Raw genomic sequence first — 22,626 nt, 5'->3', positions numbered from 1 at the left:
GTTATATACCTGCCTGCTGTCTCAAGAAAACTGCAGCCGGGCGAGGGGAGGGCGAGACAGGACCCCTCCCCTCTCGTGAATCATTCAACTCAACTCATCGCCTGGTCATGAGAATATTATACTGAACTAACAAGCGCTGTCCTCGCTGTACAAACATCCCATGGGGGAATATGGGAGGGGGGTCGGGTTAATAGGATTCCTACAAGCTAGTGACAACCCCCCCCCCCCCCCCACACACAACCACTGTGGCACTTCTGACGTGTATTGTATTCATCGGATACTTCATGTATGCACGTAATGTACAGGTCTAGTCTATTTGTATTTCCCAATTGCTTTCCTGCGTATTTCCACGCAATTGCGATAATGCCTCGCAAGTTCTTCTACAGTAATGGTCACAAAAAGTTTCTTTGAAAAATCGGTAAAATGTGATTACCTCTACAGTTGATTTGTTTTTTTTAATGATTGCAAGTGATGATTGCACAGATAACTCGCTCCTGCACTTACCTCCTGGGACGCCCGATCTGACCAGAAAATAGTCGATTCAATGGGACGTTATCAAGGAAAAATCATCCCATAGGAATGGACCGGTAGGGACCTACTAGCTTCCCAACAGGCAGAGTGACGGTCCGGATCAAGCGCTTTAATGGACGTCGGATACAGTAGCCGCTAGAGGGCGCTAAACAAACTGTGTTTAAATAACAGTAACAGTTTAATAGTAACACGGTTAGGTTTAGGGGTAGAGATTAGGTTTAGGGGTAAGAGGCTACTTGGTACCCACTGGCCCATTCCTATGGGATGATTTTCCTTGATAACGTCCCATTGAATCGACTGATTCTAATCAGATCGGGTGCCTGGACGTCTTTATAAAGGATCTGTTTGAAGCTTCTATGGTAAATAAATACACACCGTGCTGATTGTGAAATATGATAATCCATTTGCCTCCAACAACTAATGGTCTGAAATAAGAAGTTATGAGAAATACATGCTGCACGTATTAACCTGATTACTCTGTAAAAGTAAGAGGATGGATTTTAATACTGTGCTATACATGGGTCTAGATCCAGTACACAAAAACTACACTGTACGATTTATCTTATAATTGAACATGCCAAGTTATATAAATACATCTCACATAATAATAATAATAATAATAATAATAATAATAATAATAATAATAATAATAATAATAATATAAAAAGGAAATGGAATTGTAAGAAAAAAAGAAAAATGAAAAAAGGTCAACATTCAGAAGAAAATGCCCATTACATTTTTCCATTTCCCAAATCGTAATTAAAAAAACCGAGGCCCATTTATTTATTTCTTAGCAGACGCCCTTATCCAGGGCGACTTACAATTGTTAAAAGATATCATATTATTTTTTATATACAATTACCCATTTATACAGTTGAGTTTTTACTGGAGCAATCTAGGTAAAGTACCTTACTCAAGGGTAGAGCAGCTGCGTTCCCCACCTGGGATTGAACCCACGACCCTCCGGTCAAGAGTCCAGAGCCCTAACCACTACTCCACACTGCTGCTATTCAGAAGTATATTGAGCGTACTCGACTTGACAATTACATAATCATTAAACCCTGAATTAATCTTGTCTGTTTTACAGCGATCATTGGGGTATGCATGCTCACATTGTATTTTTTTTTCAATCTTTACAGCCGCATTCTTTTTTATTAACAGTACATCAAGTACTGTGTTTTATTGATGTAATACGCGAGATCGGCGCTTGTCAACATGGGATTGTGGATGCTGATCGGAAGTTTAATCCTAGTCTTGTAAAACTCCATTGTCAATTTTTTTCCTGCCGAATTTCTAGTTGATTAATTTTTTTTTTTTGCAATTTATAGCGTATACAGTTACTGCTATAGCTCCATTAAAATATAGAAACAGGGAAATTAAAATGGTTCCATTCAATTGTAGTCGATCAAAGAAATAAAAAGGTTTTTAAAAAGGAAAGAAAGGGCATACCATTATTTTAGCTAAACACGTGCAATATATATATTTTTTGTAAATGTTATCTGTGATATAATATACATTTAAAAACGTTTTTTTTTTTTTTTTTTTTAAACATTTTGTTTCACCGCTTTTCTTGGGAACTGTTTATTTTTTTAATTTGGGGGTTGAATTTAAATATTTTTTTCTGGTAGTTTTAACGAGTCCAGTGTGCTTTTACTAAATACTGGTGCACATTTTCTCTTTTACATTTCCATTTCTATAACAAAATAAACTACAGGCGCTACTGTTACCATGTGCTGCAATTCCCCATGGATTCCACTAGTGGGCGCACCGTTAGCATTTTATCAGCATCAGGTCCAAACATCTTTATCGATAAAAATTCTGTAGCCAGATAAGTCCAGATAGGAAAGATTTTTGACATATATTCCCTATTTTAATTACAAACCATATCATGTTTTTCAAATACACTAGTCAATGCTAATGATAAGCATATATGTCAATTTAATGCAACAATATGCATTATCATAGGATACTGGAATGCATTTAATTACGTTTATTTTCTTACATTAATTAATTAATGGGTCCGAACCCAGCCAACTGAATATCTGTGTTATTAAATCAATAACTGATTGAATGATTGAAACTTACCTTGAAGGAAGCAGATCAAGCAATGCATTTCTAAGAAGCATGCAATAACTCGCTCCCCAATAAACAGATCCCTCTTATTTTCCAACAGGCGTTGATGGTCCTTCTTGACAAGCACAATCAAATCAAACAGGGCGATGTGGGAGAAGTGTAATATGCATAGTTCATGTTCGGGTCACACTCTCATAAGCATCTCTTGACCCATATGGTCTGTACAGGATAATGCTTATGCGTGCTGACTAGATATAAAACTCATATGCTTGTGTATGGTTATATAAACTGTGAACATTTTCTCTTACGGAAATAAGTCAATTTTGTTCTTCTATTCATGTGATTTTATTTATTTTTTCTTCTAAATAGCTTTAAATGTAAAAACAGACCATTCTGAAACTGGAGTCTTTGTCCAAACTTACACTAACAGGCTAGCTGTTCTAGCAGCGCCTGTTCTTGACAGTGAGAGATCCTCTTTAGGACAACTAAAGGCTCTAAAGACTGCTGCACCATACAAATACCAAGGGATTCCTTGGTACAAAAAGGATATTGCTGCTCTAGAAAGAGTGCTAAGAAGAGCGACCAGAATTATTCCGGGTTTTAAAGGCATGTCATATGCAGACAGGCTCAAAGAATTGAATCTGTCTTGAGTCTTGAACAAAGAAGACTATGCAGCGATCTGATTCAAGCATTCAGAATTCTAAAAGGTGTTGACAATGTCGACCCAAGGGACTTTTTTGACCTGAAAAAAAGAAACAAGGACCAGGGGTCACAAATGGAGATTAGATAAAGGGGCATTCACAACAGAAAATAGGAGGCACTTTTATTTACACAGAGAATTGTGAGGGTCTGGAACCAACTCCAACGAGCAAGATGGGCTGAATGGCCTCCTCTCGTTTGTAAACTTTCTTATGTTCTAAGCAATGATCAGCACTTTTAAACCCCCCCCTCCACTCCCCCCCCCATATCAATGAAATGAAATGATCAGCAGTTATAATAGAGCTGTCAACCACACAGATGGTCTGTCTTGTAAATGGGGGTAAAGAAATGATAATTCATATATACAGTCAATAACTCAATGGAATGGATATTGGAGCCCACACTTGCCTTGCTATCTGTTTTCGACAGCTTTGTGTGGAAATTGACTGAAGGCAATCTTAACTGTGGTATTTTTTTACACTGCAGTCAATCGGTTTGGTTTATCTTCCTGAATATTGGTCAAATGGTTTTGTATGAAAAACAAAGGGAAGTGTTTATACAAATTAAAGCTAAAACATTAGAATACTGAAACTATACCTCTCCCTGTATCGCACATTTTTCAAGACCATTGATTTCTTGGAGAATGCTGTCATCCACCACGAAGGTACTAACTCAGCATTCTCGGTTCCTTCCTCCCCGTGGAGTACTTCAGGTAATGCCTGCGCTGGGGTATTGACAGAATGACGTCAGTTTCGTCCTTGACCCCAGCTGTATTGTAAATGAGAAAGAACAGGAAAACCCCCAGACTGGTTAGCTGACAATCATAATGGGGTGTTGACAGAGAACGTGGCAGATGTCAATGGACAGGAGTCTGATACGTCACGGATACCCGCGGGCGACTCGACACCTGCTGCCTGCCCCTCCTCGCCAGCCCACCAGTGAGCACAAAACAAAAAACCTCGAGCACAAAGACCTCTTTCTATATGCCATAACCTTGCTTTATTAAGCTCTCTCTCTCATTTCACTACCTGTGCTTTCTCACACTATAAGCTACTGCGTTATTATAATGCAGCAGGTTTTCATACTGGTAATCTTCTGAGAGTAAAATGTACTGGGAATTTGACTTTGGCTAAAGCAGAGTTGCTATAGGTTTAAAATGATCGGAGAGATAAGGCACGTGCAGACATGTATGGAATGAAACAATTAACCAGGGTAACCTTGTAAAAGAGGGTGGTTAGCGGTTGGTTGCACTTGGATGGGGTAACAGTGGAATAGCAACTTTCTGTTACTAAATTAGAATGATAATAAAAACAGACTAGTCACGCATGTCCTGAGCTCAGGCTACACGGCTTGCAATCCTTGTTCGGTACAGTTTTCCAATACAGGGTGTGTTTGACAAGTGATAAGATGTGCCACTGTATTAATTATGCACCTTTGTGTACAGTCAACACCTGCAACCATTGAATTATCTTCACTAGCCAGGAGAGTTCCTTATTGTTACTTTTTGGGACCTTCTGCAAACTAAAAGTTAATATCAGGATTTTTACATGTGGGGATGACATTTGTTATAGGCAAGGGAAGAGGTGAATAGAGCAATGCTGATCATGTGAACTCAAAGCAAGACTTGTAGGGGCTCACGTAATATATTGGCATGGAATTGCATCAGTGTGGATTGATGGGTACATTGATAGGAAAAATAGCAGGGCCGTGAGGTACTGTGTGCTTATTATCTACAGCTGTTTGGTATCACCCTCTGCATAGAATTAACTAATTTTGCTTCATAAAGTCGAATTAAAACCTGCTGAATAATGTTACGTTAGCATATTGAATTCCATACCGCAATGGGATGTTTCTATATATATATATATATATATATATATATATATATATATATATATATATATATATATATATATATATATATAATGTGTGTGTGTCTCAATCCTAAAATTCGAGGTGATGCAAAACTTTTGGCCAGAGCTGTAGATGCGAAGGTCACACGTATACATTTGTTTTATTCGGAGTCCTCATATCACATAAAGGAAGCTCCCATTAAGCATCTACATGCCCGCAGTATTGATTCTCACAGGAGCAAAGGAAGAGAGCAAACATCAGTGCCCATCATCCGTGTCCGATGTATTGACAAAGAGAGCTCTAATGGCTCCAAACGTTTACCTACGTAGCGCCATGGAGCGCCGGCCGCCATATCCTGCAAAACTAGGTCGCTAAAAAGCCAGGAAGAAAAAAGGTTAGCAAAACACCTGGCTGTCATTTCTATTGCTGCTGCCGGAAATAGAGAAGGGGAGCGATTGAAGATTGTGCAGACCAAGAGGAGCCAGACTGGCAGGATTTTGACAAAGAAATAAATATCCAAGGAAAGAGAATAATAGCGTGCTTTAGTTTAAGCGACACTGCTTTTATTAACTGCTAATATAAGATAGTTCAAATTGTGTTTCTAGTTATAGCATTCGATCAGTTACAAACGTGCCTCTAAATCAGATTTGAAAGACTGGACCGACTTGGATTTCCAATGGAACCGTTTAATTTCCTTTTTTTAAATTAGTTTTTAAGCAAACCATTAATAGAAAGTGCACACGACTTGCAAAGCGGCACTAAAAACAGTCATTTTAGAAATACAATCGCAGATTTCTTAAATGTCTTTGAAGAATCACATTATACATCATACATGCATTTTCTTTCCCTACTCCCTTTTTGTGCCTATAATAAAGTAGGTTTTTCTGAGCATTAGAAATGTCAGGGTCCCCAGTGCAGCGGCTCCCTGTGTTGCTCAACCTTTTCATCTGCCTACACCTGACACTTTGGTGGTTATTAGCCACTCAACCCTGATAGGGTCACGCTTTAAACATGAGAGTAAATTGCCCTCTCTGCTTTTTTTCTGTAATATCAGTGACAGCATTGTTAAGATCCTATTTTAAATAAAAAAGGAGCAGCAGATAGAAGTAAAGGAATAAGGATGTCGTCTCGCCTCCAATTATAGAAGGAGCAACTATGAAAGGCTACACTGGCAGTGACTTCTTAATCTTCTGAATTACAAACCAAAACGCCTAGAGTCTTTTTTTTCCCTTTAAGCTAAATAATTGTACAGAATTATCCATTATATTTAATAAATAAATAAATAAATAAAGTATGTGTCAAGTTCATAACAAGCCATCCTCAAATGAGACTTCTGCTAGTCTAAGTCAACATTGCTTAAAAAATCCAATACACCTTTGTTATTGAATTCCAAATTAATACTCTTTTTAAAGCTTTTTAACCTCACTGTTTTTCCCTCAAGGGAGAAAATTAGACATAAACAGCTCATAAATTTAACTTACAACTTTTAAGTTTTTTTTAAACTAATTTGGTAAAATGAGGATATGTTCTAAACGCAAAAACAATGGATCAAATTACACTTTCTTAAATATTAGTCCCCTTTGTACGAGAGTAGCCTTTTTATTACCCTTTTTACACCCCACCCTTACACCTCACTAAATATCTTTGTATCTCTAATTGTCAGCCCACTTTAAATACGAGCAAAACCTTGGAATGAGTAGTTCATCACTCGAGAATGCTCCAAACACACTGTCACCCATTCACTATTGATGACTGGGTGACCCACATGCTTTATTCTATCCCCACATAATGCATTTCTGTTAAGTTGCTCGCCCTTATAACAAACAGAGTGTTCTACGGAAATACCTTTTATGATGCACTTCGATTCCAGTTATAAAACCGCTATATATATATAGATAGATATATATATATATATATATATATATATATATATATATATATATATATATATATATATATATATATATATATATATATATATATATATATATATATATATATATATACTTTTTTGGAAATGTTCAGCATATAACATACTGTAGGTAGCATCAAAAGCATAAACGACACAATCTGGTCAATATTAGTTTAGTTTACAATAAATGTAATAGTTTACAATAACGTTATCTGCTGTACAACGCTGAATGAAGAACAGGCGCCGCCCAAACCAGACCTCGCTTGAGCCAGCGTCTTTAGTTAAAAAAAAAAAACCCCATTCACGGCTCTTTAGTTTTTATTGACTCCCCTTTGGTTTCCTGCTGATCGTGGCGCGTTGTGCATTATGATGTGGAAATAATCCAATGCCATCACGGTTATCTCAATGACATGTCCACGGCTCATGTTCTCAATAGGTTTTCCAGCTATCTTTATTTGTTCGGCTTGCAGTGTTTGGCTTTGACATCTGATAAAGGGATTAGTGCAAGACTGCCTATTGCCATAAAAAAGTACATCAAATCCCTCAACAACCGCATCACACACACACAGTCGAGTTCAACAGTTTGGAAACAGCCAATGACTTCCAGCAAGACTAGGGCTGAGGATTCTATTGCCCGTGTTTCCTCACTCAGACCCCGTTACTTGCTAAATACCCCGGTACCTCTGAATAGATAATCGTCTGCTCTTTAAAAATATGCTCAATATTTTAAATGAGCAAGACATCTCACAAGTAGAATAGTCCCCTGAAACGTTCTCCCTTTTCCAGGAAAGGAGCACAGCTGGGGATGGGGAGTTTGTTGCCATATCACAGACTGGGATCTGAAGAACATTTATGCAATCCTTGGGGCTTGCTATCTGGTATTTAAGTCATACTCACTCAAAGCTCAGTGTGACTGATGCTCAAATCAATCGCAATTTAAAAGACCAGTAGTCTGCAAGCACCTTTCACACCTGAGCAATAAGATAGACAAACTCGTTTACTCAGGGTCAGACAGACATCGATTTAGCTGGCTGTTCAAACAAAATATCTCTTGTTAGAAGATCGTTTCAGAAGCCAATAGAGCCATTGCATGACCAAAAACAGCCCTAAAAGGATGCGGCCGACCAATTTTCAAATTCCATTTTAATTTGAATTACAGTATTAATAAATATTCGGTTTATGACTCATTATAACAGCGAGGAACGCAATAAAGTTAATTAAAAAAAAAATCTATAAAGCTAGTCTGCCCGTCTTCACGCCACATAAACTTCATAACAATCGAGACAATGGTTTTTCATTCTCCAACCTCAATTCCTGTTCAAGAAAAGCAATCAATGTTTCATTTTTCCAAATGTGGCCGCAAATTTGTGTATTCTGAAGCAAAGGCACATTTTTTCAGCAAGTAATAAAATAATTCTCAAAACTAGCAAGAAACGACTTAGATCAACCCAATAACGCTTGTCTGGTTATGTCATTATTTTGTTGGCAATAACCCTATTTCTGCATTATAATACTCTCTCTCTCTCTCTCTCTCTCTCTCTCTCTCTCTCTCTCTCTCTCTCTCTCTCTCTCTCTCTCTCTCTCTCTCTCTCTCTCTCTCTCTCTCTCTCTCTCTCTATGTTCCTATGAGATAAAATCTGATTTATTAGTAAGAGTCGGGTCTATTCTTTTTTTATGACCCACAAAGCACCGTATATGTCATTTCAATAGTCTCCTGGGCTGCCAGACAACAGCTACAGCCAAGTGGGCAGGAAAATTTTAGAGATTTTAGCTTAACAACTTTAAAAAAAACCAAAAATCTCAAAAGCTGTGACATCGCAAAGCTGGAAGCATGACGCTTCCAAACTAATAAAGTTTTGTCCCCGGGATGCAATTACAGCTATTTGTCTCTGGAACAAACCAGATGTGCTATTCGATGAACCCCCCCGTGGGCAGAAGGGTCAGTCAACGCTGCCCAGATGAGCTCTCGGTACAGCAATCTCTCATTGTCACTTTGGGTCTGTTCACTCACTAGCAAAGGATTGCCCTGCTTCAGTGGTGCTGACACCTTCAGCTGTTCACTTCTGTCTGTCAGATCTTTGCGTTGTGTGCTTCTGTATGAATACAATCAGTAAACTTACCCCGATCACTCCTGTGAGCTCAATGCAATACAATACCGTACACATAGGCCTAGATCTACACATTGCTTTCCATCATCTCAAAGTGTTCACAGATGCAGCAACCTCTACCTATATTTTCAGCAAGCCTAAATCTGTAAACGAGTGTTGCTATAGCCCGTCACGGAAGCACAATTACCACATGTTTGCAAAGCAGCCCTATTTTATTATTTATTATTATTTATGTCTTTCTTAGCAGATGTCCTTATCCAGGGCGACTTACAATTGTTACAAGATATCACATTATTTTTACATACAATTTTTTTTACACATTATTTTTTACATACAATTACCCATTTATACAGTTGGGTTTTTACTGGAGCAATCTAGGTAAAGTACCTCACTCAAGGGTACAGCAGCAGTGTCCCTCACCTGGGATTGAACCCACGACCCTCCGGTCAAGAGTCAAGTGTCCAGAGCCCTAACCACAACTCCACACTGCTGCCCTATTTTCCCCACAGTAGGTATATCTGCCAGTGCACCAGCAGAGCACAGTAAATAAACCAGGGAAGAATTCTATCACCCGTAGCCTGTATTTTATTATTCAATATCCATTTTCCCTTTCAATGAACAAAATAAATGCATGGTAAATTTCATCAAACCCCTCTGCCTTTCTTCTACTGCCTGCCATTTATTAGCGACAGATTTCATCTTTATTACCAAAAGCTCTTTGCCTTGCTAATTGAGTTTTTCTTTTTTCATGGCTTTCCGCTGCAATCTTATGGCTTTCCATTGTATCTTAAAAAATGGACTGGAGATTCCCTTTAACCTGAAAAATACATAGATATGCTTATATATATATATATATATATATATATATATATATATATATATATATATATATATATATATATATATATATAATGTTTTATGTTTAAATATATATGTTTTAATAATAATAATAATAATAATAATAATAATAATAATAATAATAATAATAATAATAATAATAATAATAATAATAATAATAATAAAAACTATTGCTTGGGGCTTTGGACTTCATTGAAACAGGAGTTGCTGTCTTAATTTCTCCTTCGATGGGATTTCTCACTAGAGGAGACTATATAAAAGAATGCAATGGCATCACTACTGCAACAATTTATCCTGTCCGGGGAAATCTAACGACAGACTGCATAATTTTAACAAGATTAGACAGAAACACACACACTCACAGCTGCCCGGCCAAGCCTGCAGGCTGTGAATGATATAGGAGCTGCAGTACATTTCACACACTAGGCTTGCCTCCTGTCACCTGCGGTGGTTTTTCAGGCAGTTCGAAATTGTCACAATGAAGGATCCATCTCATTCTTGACAAGAGCTGGAATACCCTTTACAACGGCATGGAGTTTGCCTGCTAAATTACAAAGTTGGTGCTCCCTGTTTGGCATACAAAGCACTTGATAGCCGTACTCCCCCGGTTAGGCAAGTTGGATTGCTGGACTCATTTCCAGGACTGTGACATTGCAGGTCTAGGGTTTCAGCCTACTGAGTTACATTGATGTTTTTGCATTGAACTACTTGTGCGGTATTGGCATTTCCTATTGCCTACCCTTGAACAAGACCTCACTGTAGTTCCTCACAAGCACAGACATTAGGTACTCAAGTATAGAAAAGCACATCCATACAGAAACAGCACAACATTGCGATGAAAAATACCAAGACGACAAGAAAATGGTTTGTTACAAGCAGAATGCATGACTGCAGGACCACCTTATATTCAAAAATACAACTCTGTGCATACTTCCAGTCACGGGTTCAAATATATTTTATCTAACAGTTAGAAAAATAGTTCCATATCTAGGCTTCACGTTTCTCAGCTCGACGCTGCGTAGGCTAGCAGTGATTGTTTCAACGTTACAGTTAAATTAAAATAAATGGACAGTTAAATTAGGATGTCACAAATTGCTTCCAGGCAGAGAGGTTCAGCCTCTACCGGGCTTACTGCTCATCAGTCAAAACCTATTGAAGATGAAACGATTCCATAATGTATTCATTGAATCATAATGACTTCATCAAACAATATGTGCCAGTAAGATAGGAATATATGCATGACCCATACATAACCAACAACAGCGTGATTGTACAGGGCTTGAAGGCGCTTCTCATTAGTCCACGCCAGGGAAATGCAGTACGGGGTTCCAGTGGGTCTGTTTCAAAACGAATAGTTGAAAATAGCAAGAAGAGCCTTTGGAGAGTCCGTCAGACGGGCGTCTCGTGAGAACCTTGCTCTGTACATCACAACAGTGATGAAAATAAGACTCCCGTTGCATAGATACTGGACTTGAGCTTTGGATAAACACATTTGTCTCATAAAGGTAAAAGTAAATATTGGGCGTCTTACATCCCATCCCCTCACGTGGTTCCTGAAACACCACAATATTAGTCTAAACCCTTGTTTGAATTCAAGTCCAGTGTTCAGTCCTGGGCTCTAACCAGCAGGCTGCATGGCACTCAGCGTCTGACTCTGACTGCAGTCTCCAAGAACTTCTCCGTCATCCTCGGCAGAAATGACTCCAGGAAATGGAAGAAATCCTGGAGCAAATTGCTGCCGTCAACGACTTCAGCGTGGAGCGTGAACTCCAGGGCTGCCCCCCGACACCTTGGCCTCTTTCTCCTGCTCCGCAATGGCCCCTGTGACTTTGGACTCCAGCTCAATGTTGCCACCATCAGGCCTGGAGGAATCCTCCTCCATCTCAAGAAAGCTATCCTCACTCTCCTCTCTTCCCAGCCCACACCTTATACTAAAGGGTGCATTGCCAGCCAACAGCTTCCTGCGGGTGGGCAGGGTCCAGCCTCTGTTTCTTCAAGCTGAAATTTAATTTGGGCACATAGTGCTTACCAGACAGTATTGTGTACTGTGGTGGAGACATATATATATACACATATTGATTAAATGCATCATCATATATATTAATTAGATTGATTAAATGCATCATCAGTGAATCACTTATCCGTTTAATATTAATTTTAACTATTACTAATTAAAATAAAATAGTCTTTTCACAGGCCTATTACAGAAACAAGCAGAAGTGGAAGGGTTTGGCTCCACCTGCTGGCAATTGTGAATATCTACCTGGAAAGACAGAACCTACCTTTACTAATAAACTGAGGTGTTGGACAAGCAAAACACAGAAGCAGGTTACATTTACCACACGCTTGTATGCTAATTTTAACTGGCAACTACATTCTATCTGACTTGGATAGAGGTGGCCTACGTCAAACTATGTCAAAGATGCTGCGTACAGATCTTCCGATGCCCTCTGTCGCTGTAATTGTCTCAGCCTCTGTCTTACATACACAGCACAAATTAGAGCAGCCATGTTTCTCAAAGTTCAAAGAGGTAAATGTCTGTGGTCCTTCTGTCCTAAGCTAAATTAAATCTCCCTCCTTTCTTCATGTGTTCATCTGTTCTTTGCACTCGACTAGAAACGCGGCTTCAGTTCCGAGACCATGAGGAGAAAATAGGGCCTGACCCTCTGGTTATGCAGCACCAGAGGGCGCTAGAGCTTTAAAAATTATTATTTTTTAAATTGTTATTATTTTATTTTAAAAAAAGCTGTATGTGTACAATCTGCCATGAAACGAGACATAAACACGTAGTTTGACAGTAATCAGCGCGGCAAACATATAAATAAATAAATAAATAAATAAATAAATAAATAATAATAATAATAATAATAATAATAATAATAATAATAATAATAATAATAATAATAATAATAATAAATCTACCCATTGTAGCTGCTCTTGCAATAACTAATCAAATAACCTTATTGCATTGCCATTATAGTGGCACTGCCTGTCGATTATTTGGTGAAGCTGCGCCGTGTTTGACACACGTCAGGGCGGTGAAACTCAAGGCTTGGCAGGGGAAGAAGCGTTTTAATTGGTCCCCTGGCGAGCCTGAGTGAAGGAGAGCGCTAATTGACAACAACTTAAACCACACTGTAGCGCACATGTAAAAACACTCCTCTGTAGCTTGTTACTACCAGGATCAAATTCCTTGCAGATCGATTCCAAAGCTATTTGACCAACTAACAGATTAACTGAAGCGAAGTGGGCTTGCTTGAACAGCTACGCCTCAAATGGATCGTGCGCCCAGTAAAGTATTCCACTATGGATCGTGCGCCCAATGTTTTCCGCTATGAAACTGAGCTTGGAGCTTGACGGAGACGTTTTTCATTCACTTACAACCATGCTAAAATGGAAAGAATACATAATAGTTAAAAAGATTTAAAGAAAAGACATCTATAGATAGACAGAGAGATGACAGTCCAACCAATGACAGTCAAACGAGACGAGTGGAGCACAATCTTCAAACAAACAAACAAAAAATGAAGTTGGCTTTTTTATATTTTCTTTCTTTATTTATTTATTTTAGTAACAAAAAAAAAAAATATTTTAAATAAATAAATAAATAAATAAATAAATAAAAGCAAGCGCACTGCTATCAATGTAAAGAAGAGACGTCGCGTTATCTGTTTCCCGAGCAGGGCGTTGTTCACTCTGGCATAAAAACAGCACCGAGTTGCCATGGAAACTGTCTCTCGTTCCCTGCGCTGCTCCCTGATGTTAAGAGTCCGTGTGTGGCGGGGCAGCCTCGCACGCAGTCTCTTATTTTTGGGCGTTACAGCATTACCCTCAGGTCTGCAAAGAGAATAACAAGACATTTATTGACACGGATACTTTTACCGAAAAGTAAGTCAATGATTGTTTGTTAGTTACTTAGTGTGTCCCACTGTCCACTATAGTTCAACCTGGTAAAAATAATGAAAGGTCAAATCAGAATTACTAAGAAGTACAATCAGCGAACTCACGCTTCGATTTTATTTACAGCGGCGTAATCAAACAACGAGAAACACCTGCCATAGCACTATCAATCCAAGGTGTTTAAATTGTTGCAGAGGGATACATGAATAAATTATCTCGACCTAAAAAAAGAGCCACCTGCAACACATGTGGCACTGAGGTCTACCCAGAGAGAAGTTTGGAAGCTGTGTACACCACCATAAAAATAAATAAATAAATAAATAAATAAATAAATAAATAAATAAAACCTGCCTGCCTTCCGTGGCTTCAACTTCATTCTCTTTCAAACAATTTGCAATGACGTGCGCTGATCCCCTCTATGTTTGACGAGACCCTTTAAAAAGCTGCGTGCTGCTGGAAGCACGTGTACCACGTCTCACGTCTCACGTTTCGTTCTGCACAGGCAAAGGGATCTGCACGGAGGTACTTGGTATGCCAGCCGACCGGGGAAACCATGGCAACAAGCAAGCACAGACTGCGAAGCCGTTTATACATTCCATCTTCACACATCCAGCTTCAACATTTTCACTTCTTTCGTCTTCTATTTAAAGCACAGGCGCTGCATTAGCGAGGCTAACAGATTCACTAATAAACGGCAGCTGTTTTAATTCAATACTGTACTGTAATTCCATAAATCTTGAGTCCTTTGACGATGCGCAAGAGTTGAATAAATGAAACCCATTATACCACCATATTAGAATATATTTGACGGATCTATGGATAAGAAACGACTACAGATGATTAGATGAACAATTTGGCTGAAGGATGGTCAAAATGTAATTTTTTGGGGGGTTTAACATTATTGTTCGTATAGCGTGGATCCTTAAATCTACTGAGCTAATGTTACAGCTGACAGTAACAAATGCAGTAAAGAGGTTACTGGGAAATGCCTTGATAAAAGTGTATCGCATTATGCAGCAGTAAAAGCATGGTAAAGTGAAGTTCGGCACTGTAAAGCTAGTCAATCTAATTAGTAAGGAATTATTTCACCTGCTATTCAGTGTGTGTTACGACCAGTGAATTATTAAAGAACCACTCCAAAGCACACGAACATTAAAAAAAAAGAGTAACCTCAAATAGTTTTATTTTACTAAAACAAAAAAAATGAGTACAGTCATTAAAACAAACAAACAAACAAACAAACAAACGATATATATATATATATATATATATATATATATATATATATATATATATATATATATATATATATATATATATATGAAGACTAAACCATAACACTGCAAATATTAACGCAAAATCAATGCTGTTGCATTTGACGGTCTCTAAATAAGGAGATTTTAGCATGTAAACATAGCTTTGTATTTTTTAAATATTATTATTATGTATTTTAATGCATACAATGATTTGCAAAATCTTGGGTGTGTGTGTGTGTGTCACTCATTGTGGCAAGTTGCTGGTTTTTCATACTAAGGAAGCACAGAAGTGCCAAACGTGGCTCTTAGTTAAAAAGGGACAAAGGCTTTGAAATAGTTTCCGGCACCGAAAAAACTGTGCAGGAAGGCGGCCAGACCTTTAATCGCCACCCGGGGAGCTCGCATCTCAAGGTGTGGATTATAGTTCCCCCTTAGGTTATTCAATGGTTGGGTGTTCTATTTTTAGCATGTGGCCGGGGTCACGTGACGGGGGGGGAATGGCGTCACGAATGTTGTTGTTGGTGGAGGAGCTACAAAGATGGAGGAGAGAGAACTGTGACGGTAAAATAATAATAGAAAAATAATTATATATATATACACTATATGTATATATACTAGAACTTATTAAAAAAAAAACTGTTACACAATCGGTTATCGACCACGGTGAGCGAGAGGACTGACTGCGTGTATCAGGTAAGTAGCAGGTTTAATTTGCTTTTTTCTTGTGTTTGTTTAAATCGGTAGACTGTAGGCTTTGCTGTATATATATATATATATATATATATATATATATATATATATATATATATATATATGAACAGTAGTGGGAAGCGCTGTGATTAAATATCAGGGGGTTGTCTACGTCAGTCACTCGGTTATACGGTTGCCAGTTGATATCATTGTAACATCATTTGCTTTTGTATCGGTAAGTGTAAGAAGTAGGCGGTGGTGTACAGTCATCCGTCACATCGTTTTTGCTAAATTCTAGCAAAATATTTCATCAGTACAGTAAGAAACATTTCATGAATGCAGCAGAGTAGAAATCGAAAGGATATCTGCTTTCAAGGTAATTGCAAGACATGTACTTTCGTTAACTGAGAGTAACTGTTTTTCGTGTGCCGGTAGGTGACACATTACTATAGAAGTAGCAGGGTTTTGAGTCATTATATATATTATTTGGTACTATTTGTAGATTTCCTTTTTTTTTTTTTGCTTTGTGTAAACTGGACCCGGCTAACCAGCATACCGTGTGTGTACTAAAGAGAAAATGGGATTTATAAATACACCGTACGCTATCTACACTAGTTAAGTATAAGGGCGTCTGCTAAGAAATACAAAAATAATTAGCTATTTCGTTTCGTACGTTTTGGATAATAGGTAAACCACCTTAACCGAAGATGTAAATTCAATTCCATGTGTTTATTTGATACTGTAGTTTGAGCTTTGTTTTGCGGAAGCTGTTGTTTATATGTTAGTGTTATTTACTTGGAGTTTGTTAGTGTGCACTGTTTGATGCTAGTGGAGACGTCCAAGCAGAGAAGCATTATCTGTGTGCAGAATATTCCAGTAGGGTGATAATTAATTAATGTACAGCTAAACACATCACTAACCAAAAAGTGGGATTCATTGTGCCTGACTTGTAATGTCTAGTGCTTTTCTTTGCAGTAGTTTGGTTTTCCGTTTACTTTAAGGACATAACGTTTCTTTAAAATGGCAATCTTCTGACACTAAGCATAGTATACCAAAAAAAAAAGAAAAAAAATTCACAGAACATACACAGAAAGTCTTAATTTTTAAAGTGTGTGTGTTTTGGATTAAACAAAAGCAAATGCATTGTCCTGAGTGGAATTTGAACCCCTGACTCCAGAGGTGACAAACATGAGAAGCTATTGAATCAGAAATGCTGTAGCCTGCTGTGGGGATCCCTCTGCAACTTGAGGCAACGCTGAGTTGTTACAGGTACTGCCAATCAGAGGATTGCTGCTTATCTCTGTGGAGTCCACACAAATCCAGGAAGCTGTTTCTTCAGTTGTTTCACTTTTGAATAGCTTTTGGTGAAGTGACTTTTACACTTTGTGTGTTCTCAATGGGTGCTATATCAATTGTAACAGGGTTTCGGTCAGTGTTGAGCTGTGGTCCAAATGGGTAAAGTTTCAGGTGTGTCTTGTTAAAGTTTTGCACAGTAGTGCTATATGTGTTCAGTGGGGACTGATTATCACTTGCCAGGATGCCATATGACAGGCTGTAAGCTATTTGTTGTAGTATTTTAATAATTGTCAACATGCATGAATGCAGTAGGCAGGATTGGATAGAAAAAAAAAATTCTGATTGTCCCAAGAAATCACTGCTTGGAGGGAAATAAGACCCTCATCCACTGCATAGCAATTTGATACATTCCTGGTTTTACTAAGAGTTTAATCAGACACACCTCAGCTTGTTATGTATACCCTGGGGCTGATCAAGCTCATATCAAAACCTGGAATAAGGGACTCTGCTGTGCAATAGAGCTGTGTTTCCATCCCTGCACGGCTGTCCGCAAACAGAAAGTGTCTAATTACTTCCATGGTGTGCTAGAACCAAAGGATTAAATTTTTGCATGGGAATTTATACTTTGCAAAATGTAGACTGACCACCAGAAGCTTCCACAAGTTCTCATACCTGGCAAAACAATGCTATCTTTTTTTCCCCACAGTGAATCAATGGCTAGATTGTTTGGTGTCTATTTATTATATTTAAAATGCTATTCTTTCATGTCCATTTAAAGTTCATTGCTGATGACTATTTTTACCAAGAACTATCTCGTGTTTTAACTTTTGTCTTTGTCATGCTGCTATAAAATGACTTTGAACATTGGGAGCCCTGGATCACTTGCAACAAGGTCTCGGTCAATGGTTGCAGCAAGCTTCTTAACCCATTTATAACCTCTTTCCTATACAGGGAAGGGTTTGAGCATTTTGAATCTGCCCTTGCATGTCCTTGGGATAATGCACCCAAAGTCCTGTCCTGAATATAGAAAACCTTTTTAAATACCCTGGTACGCTAAACTCCAAAGTGTAGTTGTGATCCCTCTCTACTGTAGTTCCTTGATCAAGACTTTGTCTGTGTTGCTTCCTTTGTGCTACTGATGTGCAGTGATATTGACAATCAATTTATTCCAGGAAATGGGATAACTCTAATTTGACAGGTTGATGTAATGCAGGAATCGCACCCTGAGTCACACCCAGACCCATAGTAAAAAATACCCGGATTTAGATTGGTTGCAAGTTCCCTGCTTTTGGTCCCATGGGGTTCCCATTCCCCAGAGGGGAGGAAATCCCGCCTCAGAAATTGTTCTTGCACAGGACATATCTAAACAGAAGGAATCACTGACGTGCAGTTGTTTCTCATTAAAAGAAAACAGTATACAACAGGCCCCAATTCAACAGCATTTTTAATTGGTGCATTAGGCAAAGTCTGGTTAACACTGGAAACTGAAGACCTCCTTATTTATCCACTGAGCAAGGATGGAAAAAGCAAACTTGCTTCTCCAGCTCTGGAGGGGACCCTCCTTTCATCAGGTCAGTCTCCTGAAACCTGCCGTCTGTGTGTTTGCAATTTTTACAAACCTAACTCGTTTCACTTAGGCCTCCAGAGGTTAAAGGCTAGTGCATTAATCCACTGTGCTGCCTAGACCACATGAGAGGACTTATGAATTCAGTCCGACAACATGCTGCTTAACATTGAGACTTATGAAGGAGCTTCTGTATACAGTAGGCACACTGTGCGGCAGTATCAAATAGGATGTTGGAGTCATAATGTGTGTGTGTTTTTTTTAGCTTCTGTAGGTCATTTTTCATCCTAAACGCCTCCTTGTTTTTGATTTTACTTCAGTTTTTAAACTTGATTTATACAGGTGGTGATATAGGCTGTTGAAGGCACCTCCTAAGAAGCCTGATTTACTGTACAAGGACTCCTGTTGCATGCTGTAGCAGTTTCACTCATTCCAGATTTTCATACAAGCTGGATTAGCCACGGTGTACAGGTAACAAGCTCAGGTGTGTCTTATTAAACTCATAGATAAACCAGGAATAGATAAAACTGCTGTGCTATGAGGGTCTTATTTCAGTCTCTGAAATACATCCCCCAAATGGTGTTATCTACCTAGACTAGGACTCACCTGGATTTTAGTATAGGTTAAATTCTTCCAGGTAAAAGAAGCATAATGCCTATAGCAAGGATTGTCCCCAGTACTTTGTAATTAATGCCTTGTGTTCGTTTCAAAATACACAATCATATTATTTAAAGAAAATAACACAAACACGTGCCCAGGTTCATGAATAAAAATAAGAATTGTCCGAGTTTAATTCAATTTTCCGTTTTACTTAACAGAACGCCGGGTTCCCTGTGAATGTATCTTTGAAGGCATGGGGCAATATGGAGAGGAGCTCTAGCCTTTGCTTTAGGTACCCCGAAATGAGCATTGAGCACTGTAGCAGACACTGGCTATATTACTGTTGGGTGTTGTTAGAAATTGGGGAAACAGCTTTCACAGTATGCTTTAGGATCAGCGGGGACTCATGTGAAAGGGCTGGTAGGCTAAGAATAGACTTTCCTCATGCTGCACAGTAGGACCCTGGTGACAATGCTGCAATTTAACTCCAGCCTTGGAGAGCTTTGCAGCAGATTTCTTGACCGGTTTTATTTTTTATTTTTTATTTTTTTTAAGTGCCATAAAGGAACCCTTGAGTGTTCCATGCTTGTTGTTGTGCATCATGAGAACTCTATTAGGAAACACACAAGGGATCCAACGGTCAATACCCTTTTAGCTGGATTAGAGGCAAGAGCATGAAATATTCATTGTGATTACAGGGCCCCAGTTCTGTTACTAAAAGCACAGCATTGGGTGAGAACCAGACAAACTCCTTTAGCTACAACCAGTAAGCAGGTACTACAGTGTGTGCTTGGGTGAGGTTTCTATGTTTGCGGAAAATTTGACGAGGCAAGCAAAAGTATATATTACCCCTGGACTATTGCGGTTACAGTATCAGTCATAATAGTGGAGGCACATAGAAACTCTGTTGCACAGATACTTCTCCTGTGCCGATGCTTCTAGTCCTTAATCACTGTGGCAGGGAGGCATGCACAGGATGCTGTGACATGCTTGTTTTCTTCTTGTTGCAGTGAGACTTGCCTGCGCTCGCGCAGGAAGGAATGTCTGAGGTGGTAGACCCCCTATAGTGTCCCACTCGTCAGCACGATTGACTGAATCTCGCACGCTCACACCTCGCCACCCTGTCAAGGTCTGCCATAACTTTTTGGGATCTACAACTGCTCGCCGCTTCATCCATGAGCTCCCAAAATCATCCAGGTAAGGATCAAAGGGGTTTTAGTTGATGCACAAATGTAGTGTAACAGATTATGAGTATGTACAAAAAAAAAAGCAGAATCCTTATTGAGAAAGGGCATAGAAGACACATTTATGGAATAATGCTGTAAACAAACACTAAGGATCAAAGATTATAAATTAAATGCATAATTCAACACTGCATCTTTAAATCTGAGCTGTCCTGCCCATTGTCATCACTGCCTCGTACCTAGGCTTTGGTGTTTGCCCATTTCCTCCCAACAAGTAGCATTGAAGAAAACTGATTTCTAAAATAATCTTATCCGTCCTCATTAGCAGATGTTTGATAGCGGAAGGCGGCACTTTGTTTTGTTTAAGGTGAGTGAAGGGAAAAGGCAGCCTTTTTCTTTTTTATCACAGAAATAGACCAAACACGTAGCTTCTTTAAAGTGTGGCTTCATCACACACCAGAAGAGCTCTGTGCACAGGGAGTAGAATAACAGTGATTAATATGGTGAGGAAGTAAAACCCAGTTGTTACATTGAGCCTGGGCCATCTCTCTCTCTCTCTCGCTCTCTCTCTCTCTCTCTCTCTCTCGCTCGCTCGCTCTCTTGCTCGCTCTCCACACACAATTGAATGTGTTTATTATTAGGTTTGGCGATGACCACAAAGACCTTTCTCCTTTGCTGACGTCTTTTAATGTCACTGGGTACCGTGGCAACCCTGAGATTCAGTCAACGCTTGCGTCATCAGACAGTTGTCATAGAAAAAATTGTTTACATCAGTGTTTAATTTTAGGGGCAGGGGTGGGGGGCTGGGCACATGAGGTTTTTCTGAGAGATTATCTTCCCATGTGTCTCAGTTGCAGTGTGATATGGAATCACCTACCATAATTCTTGCTGTACTTGAATTGTTTTTTAATTATAATTTGAGGTAGTGTTGTGAGAGAGGCTTCTACCCCCCTACCGCATTTTCTTGTAGCATACCTGTTACTTGCTGCATACTAATATTTCCATGCCTGCACATCTCCAGGATTGAAAGTCAGCTTTGTGCTTTAACTTGGTATCCTTACTGGCTCGTATACACAGGTCAGTATGGCCAGCGTTATTGTGGGAACAGAAATAACAGCCTGACTTAATGGCATCTCATACCGTCCCTCTTTCTGCTGCTATACTTTGTCTCCCCGTCTAGTTTCAATGCTCAACAGCTCTTAACCCTACAAGACTATTGTCCCCCGTCCCCCTTTTCAGCACTTCTGTCATTTAAATCGTCTGATGCTGAAAGGATTATTTTTTTTTACGTGATTCTGTAGAATATACCTGCTTGCAGAAACTGCGACACCTGCTCGCAGAGGCTCTCTGTCCCAATGATTGTGCTGCAGAGGAGAGATGGGTGCTGCTGCAGAAACAGTGCAAGCACCTTGAGACTCACACTGCATGCAGAACACTGCTGTTCCCCCCCCACCCCCGCGCAACCGGAGAGAGACTTGATAGAACTGGAATCCGCACAGGCAAACACAGCAAGCTAGATGACTTGTAAAAATTGACCCAAGCAGATGCAACAACATACACTATGCAGTGAATCTACCATGATTTTGTGCAGCCAGCCGCTGTATGTATAGGTTAGTTAATTTAGATTTCAGACGCCGTACCTGTGTGGTTGGATTAACCTCCCCTCCACGCCTCCAGAAGTAAAAGTATTGGTGCATTAGCCCAGTTCACAACCCATTTAACTTGCAGGAGGGTTGATGGGTCAGTGTGTTTCTCTATACAATGCATATGCATTCACAGCTGTAGCATGGTCAGGAACAAACTGTACAAGTTGATTTAAGTGAATGTGATTGCGGCGACACAACAGCCATAAATGGTATATTCAATTGATCAGCCTTTCAATTTGCCACTGCTTGGATCAATAAAATAGACACCGAGTTCTGTATGTACAGCAAAATTAATTAGTTCTATAAGGGTAATGCAAAACTTTTGGACATAGCTGTACAGTGAAAATTAGGCAGGGGGAGCCAGAGAACTTGACTGGACACAAGGGAGACCAGCATAGAATGGCTTTGTGATCTGTGCCTGTGAACAGCAATCTTACTATGCAATTTGTGTATTT

At 39.1% G+C, this 22,626-nt stretch overlaps 1 protein-coding gene across 5 annotated transcripts in view; it reads left to right on the top strand.

The window, feature by feature from the left end:
* Positions 1 to 15,547: 15,547 nt before the first annotated feature.
* The window catches only part of LOC117434694 (histone deacetylase 5-like), a 51,558-nt gene continuing 44,479 nt past the window's right edge, over positions 15,548 to 22,626 (top strand). Inside the window, exons 1-3 of one of the 5 annotated variants that reach the window (XM_059003381.1) lie at positions 15,548 to 15,884; positions 19,084 to 19,212; positions 20,352 to 20,538. In XM_059003381.1, coding sequence (XP_058859364.1) covers positions 20,517 to 20,538 — 22 coding nt within the window. In that variant the 5' untranslated portion in view covers positions 15,548 to 15,884; positions 19,084 to 19,212; positions 20,352 to 20,516. Of the gene's footprint in view, positions 15,885 to 19,083; positions 19,226 to 20,351; positions 20,539 to 22,626 lie in introns of all 5 variants that reach the window. The other 4 variants (XM_059003380.1, XM_059003379.1, XM_059003382.1 and 1 more) reach the window with 4 other exon arrangements.

The sequence above is a fragment of the Acipenser ruthenus genome, chromosome 28 (assembly GCF_902713425.1).
Source record: "Acipenser ruthenus chromosome 28, fAciRut3.2 maternal haplotype, whole genome shotgun sequence".
NCBI classification, from domain to species: Eukaryota; Metazoa; Chordata; class Actinopteri; order Acipenseriformes; family Acipenseridae; genus Acipenser; species Acipenser ruthenus.
The sequence above is the reverse complement of the archived record's forward strand: the minus strand, read 5'-3'. Positions and strand labels throughout refer to the sequence as shown.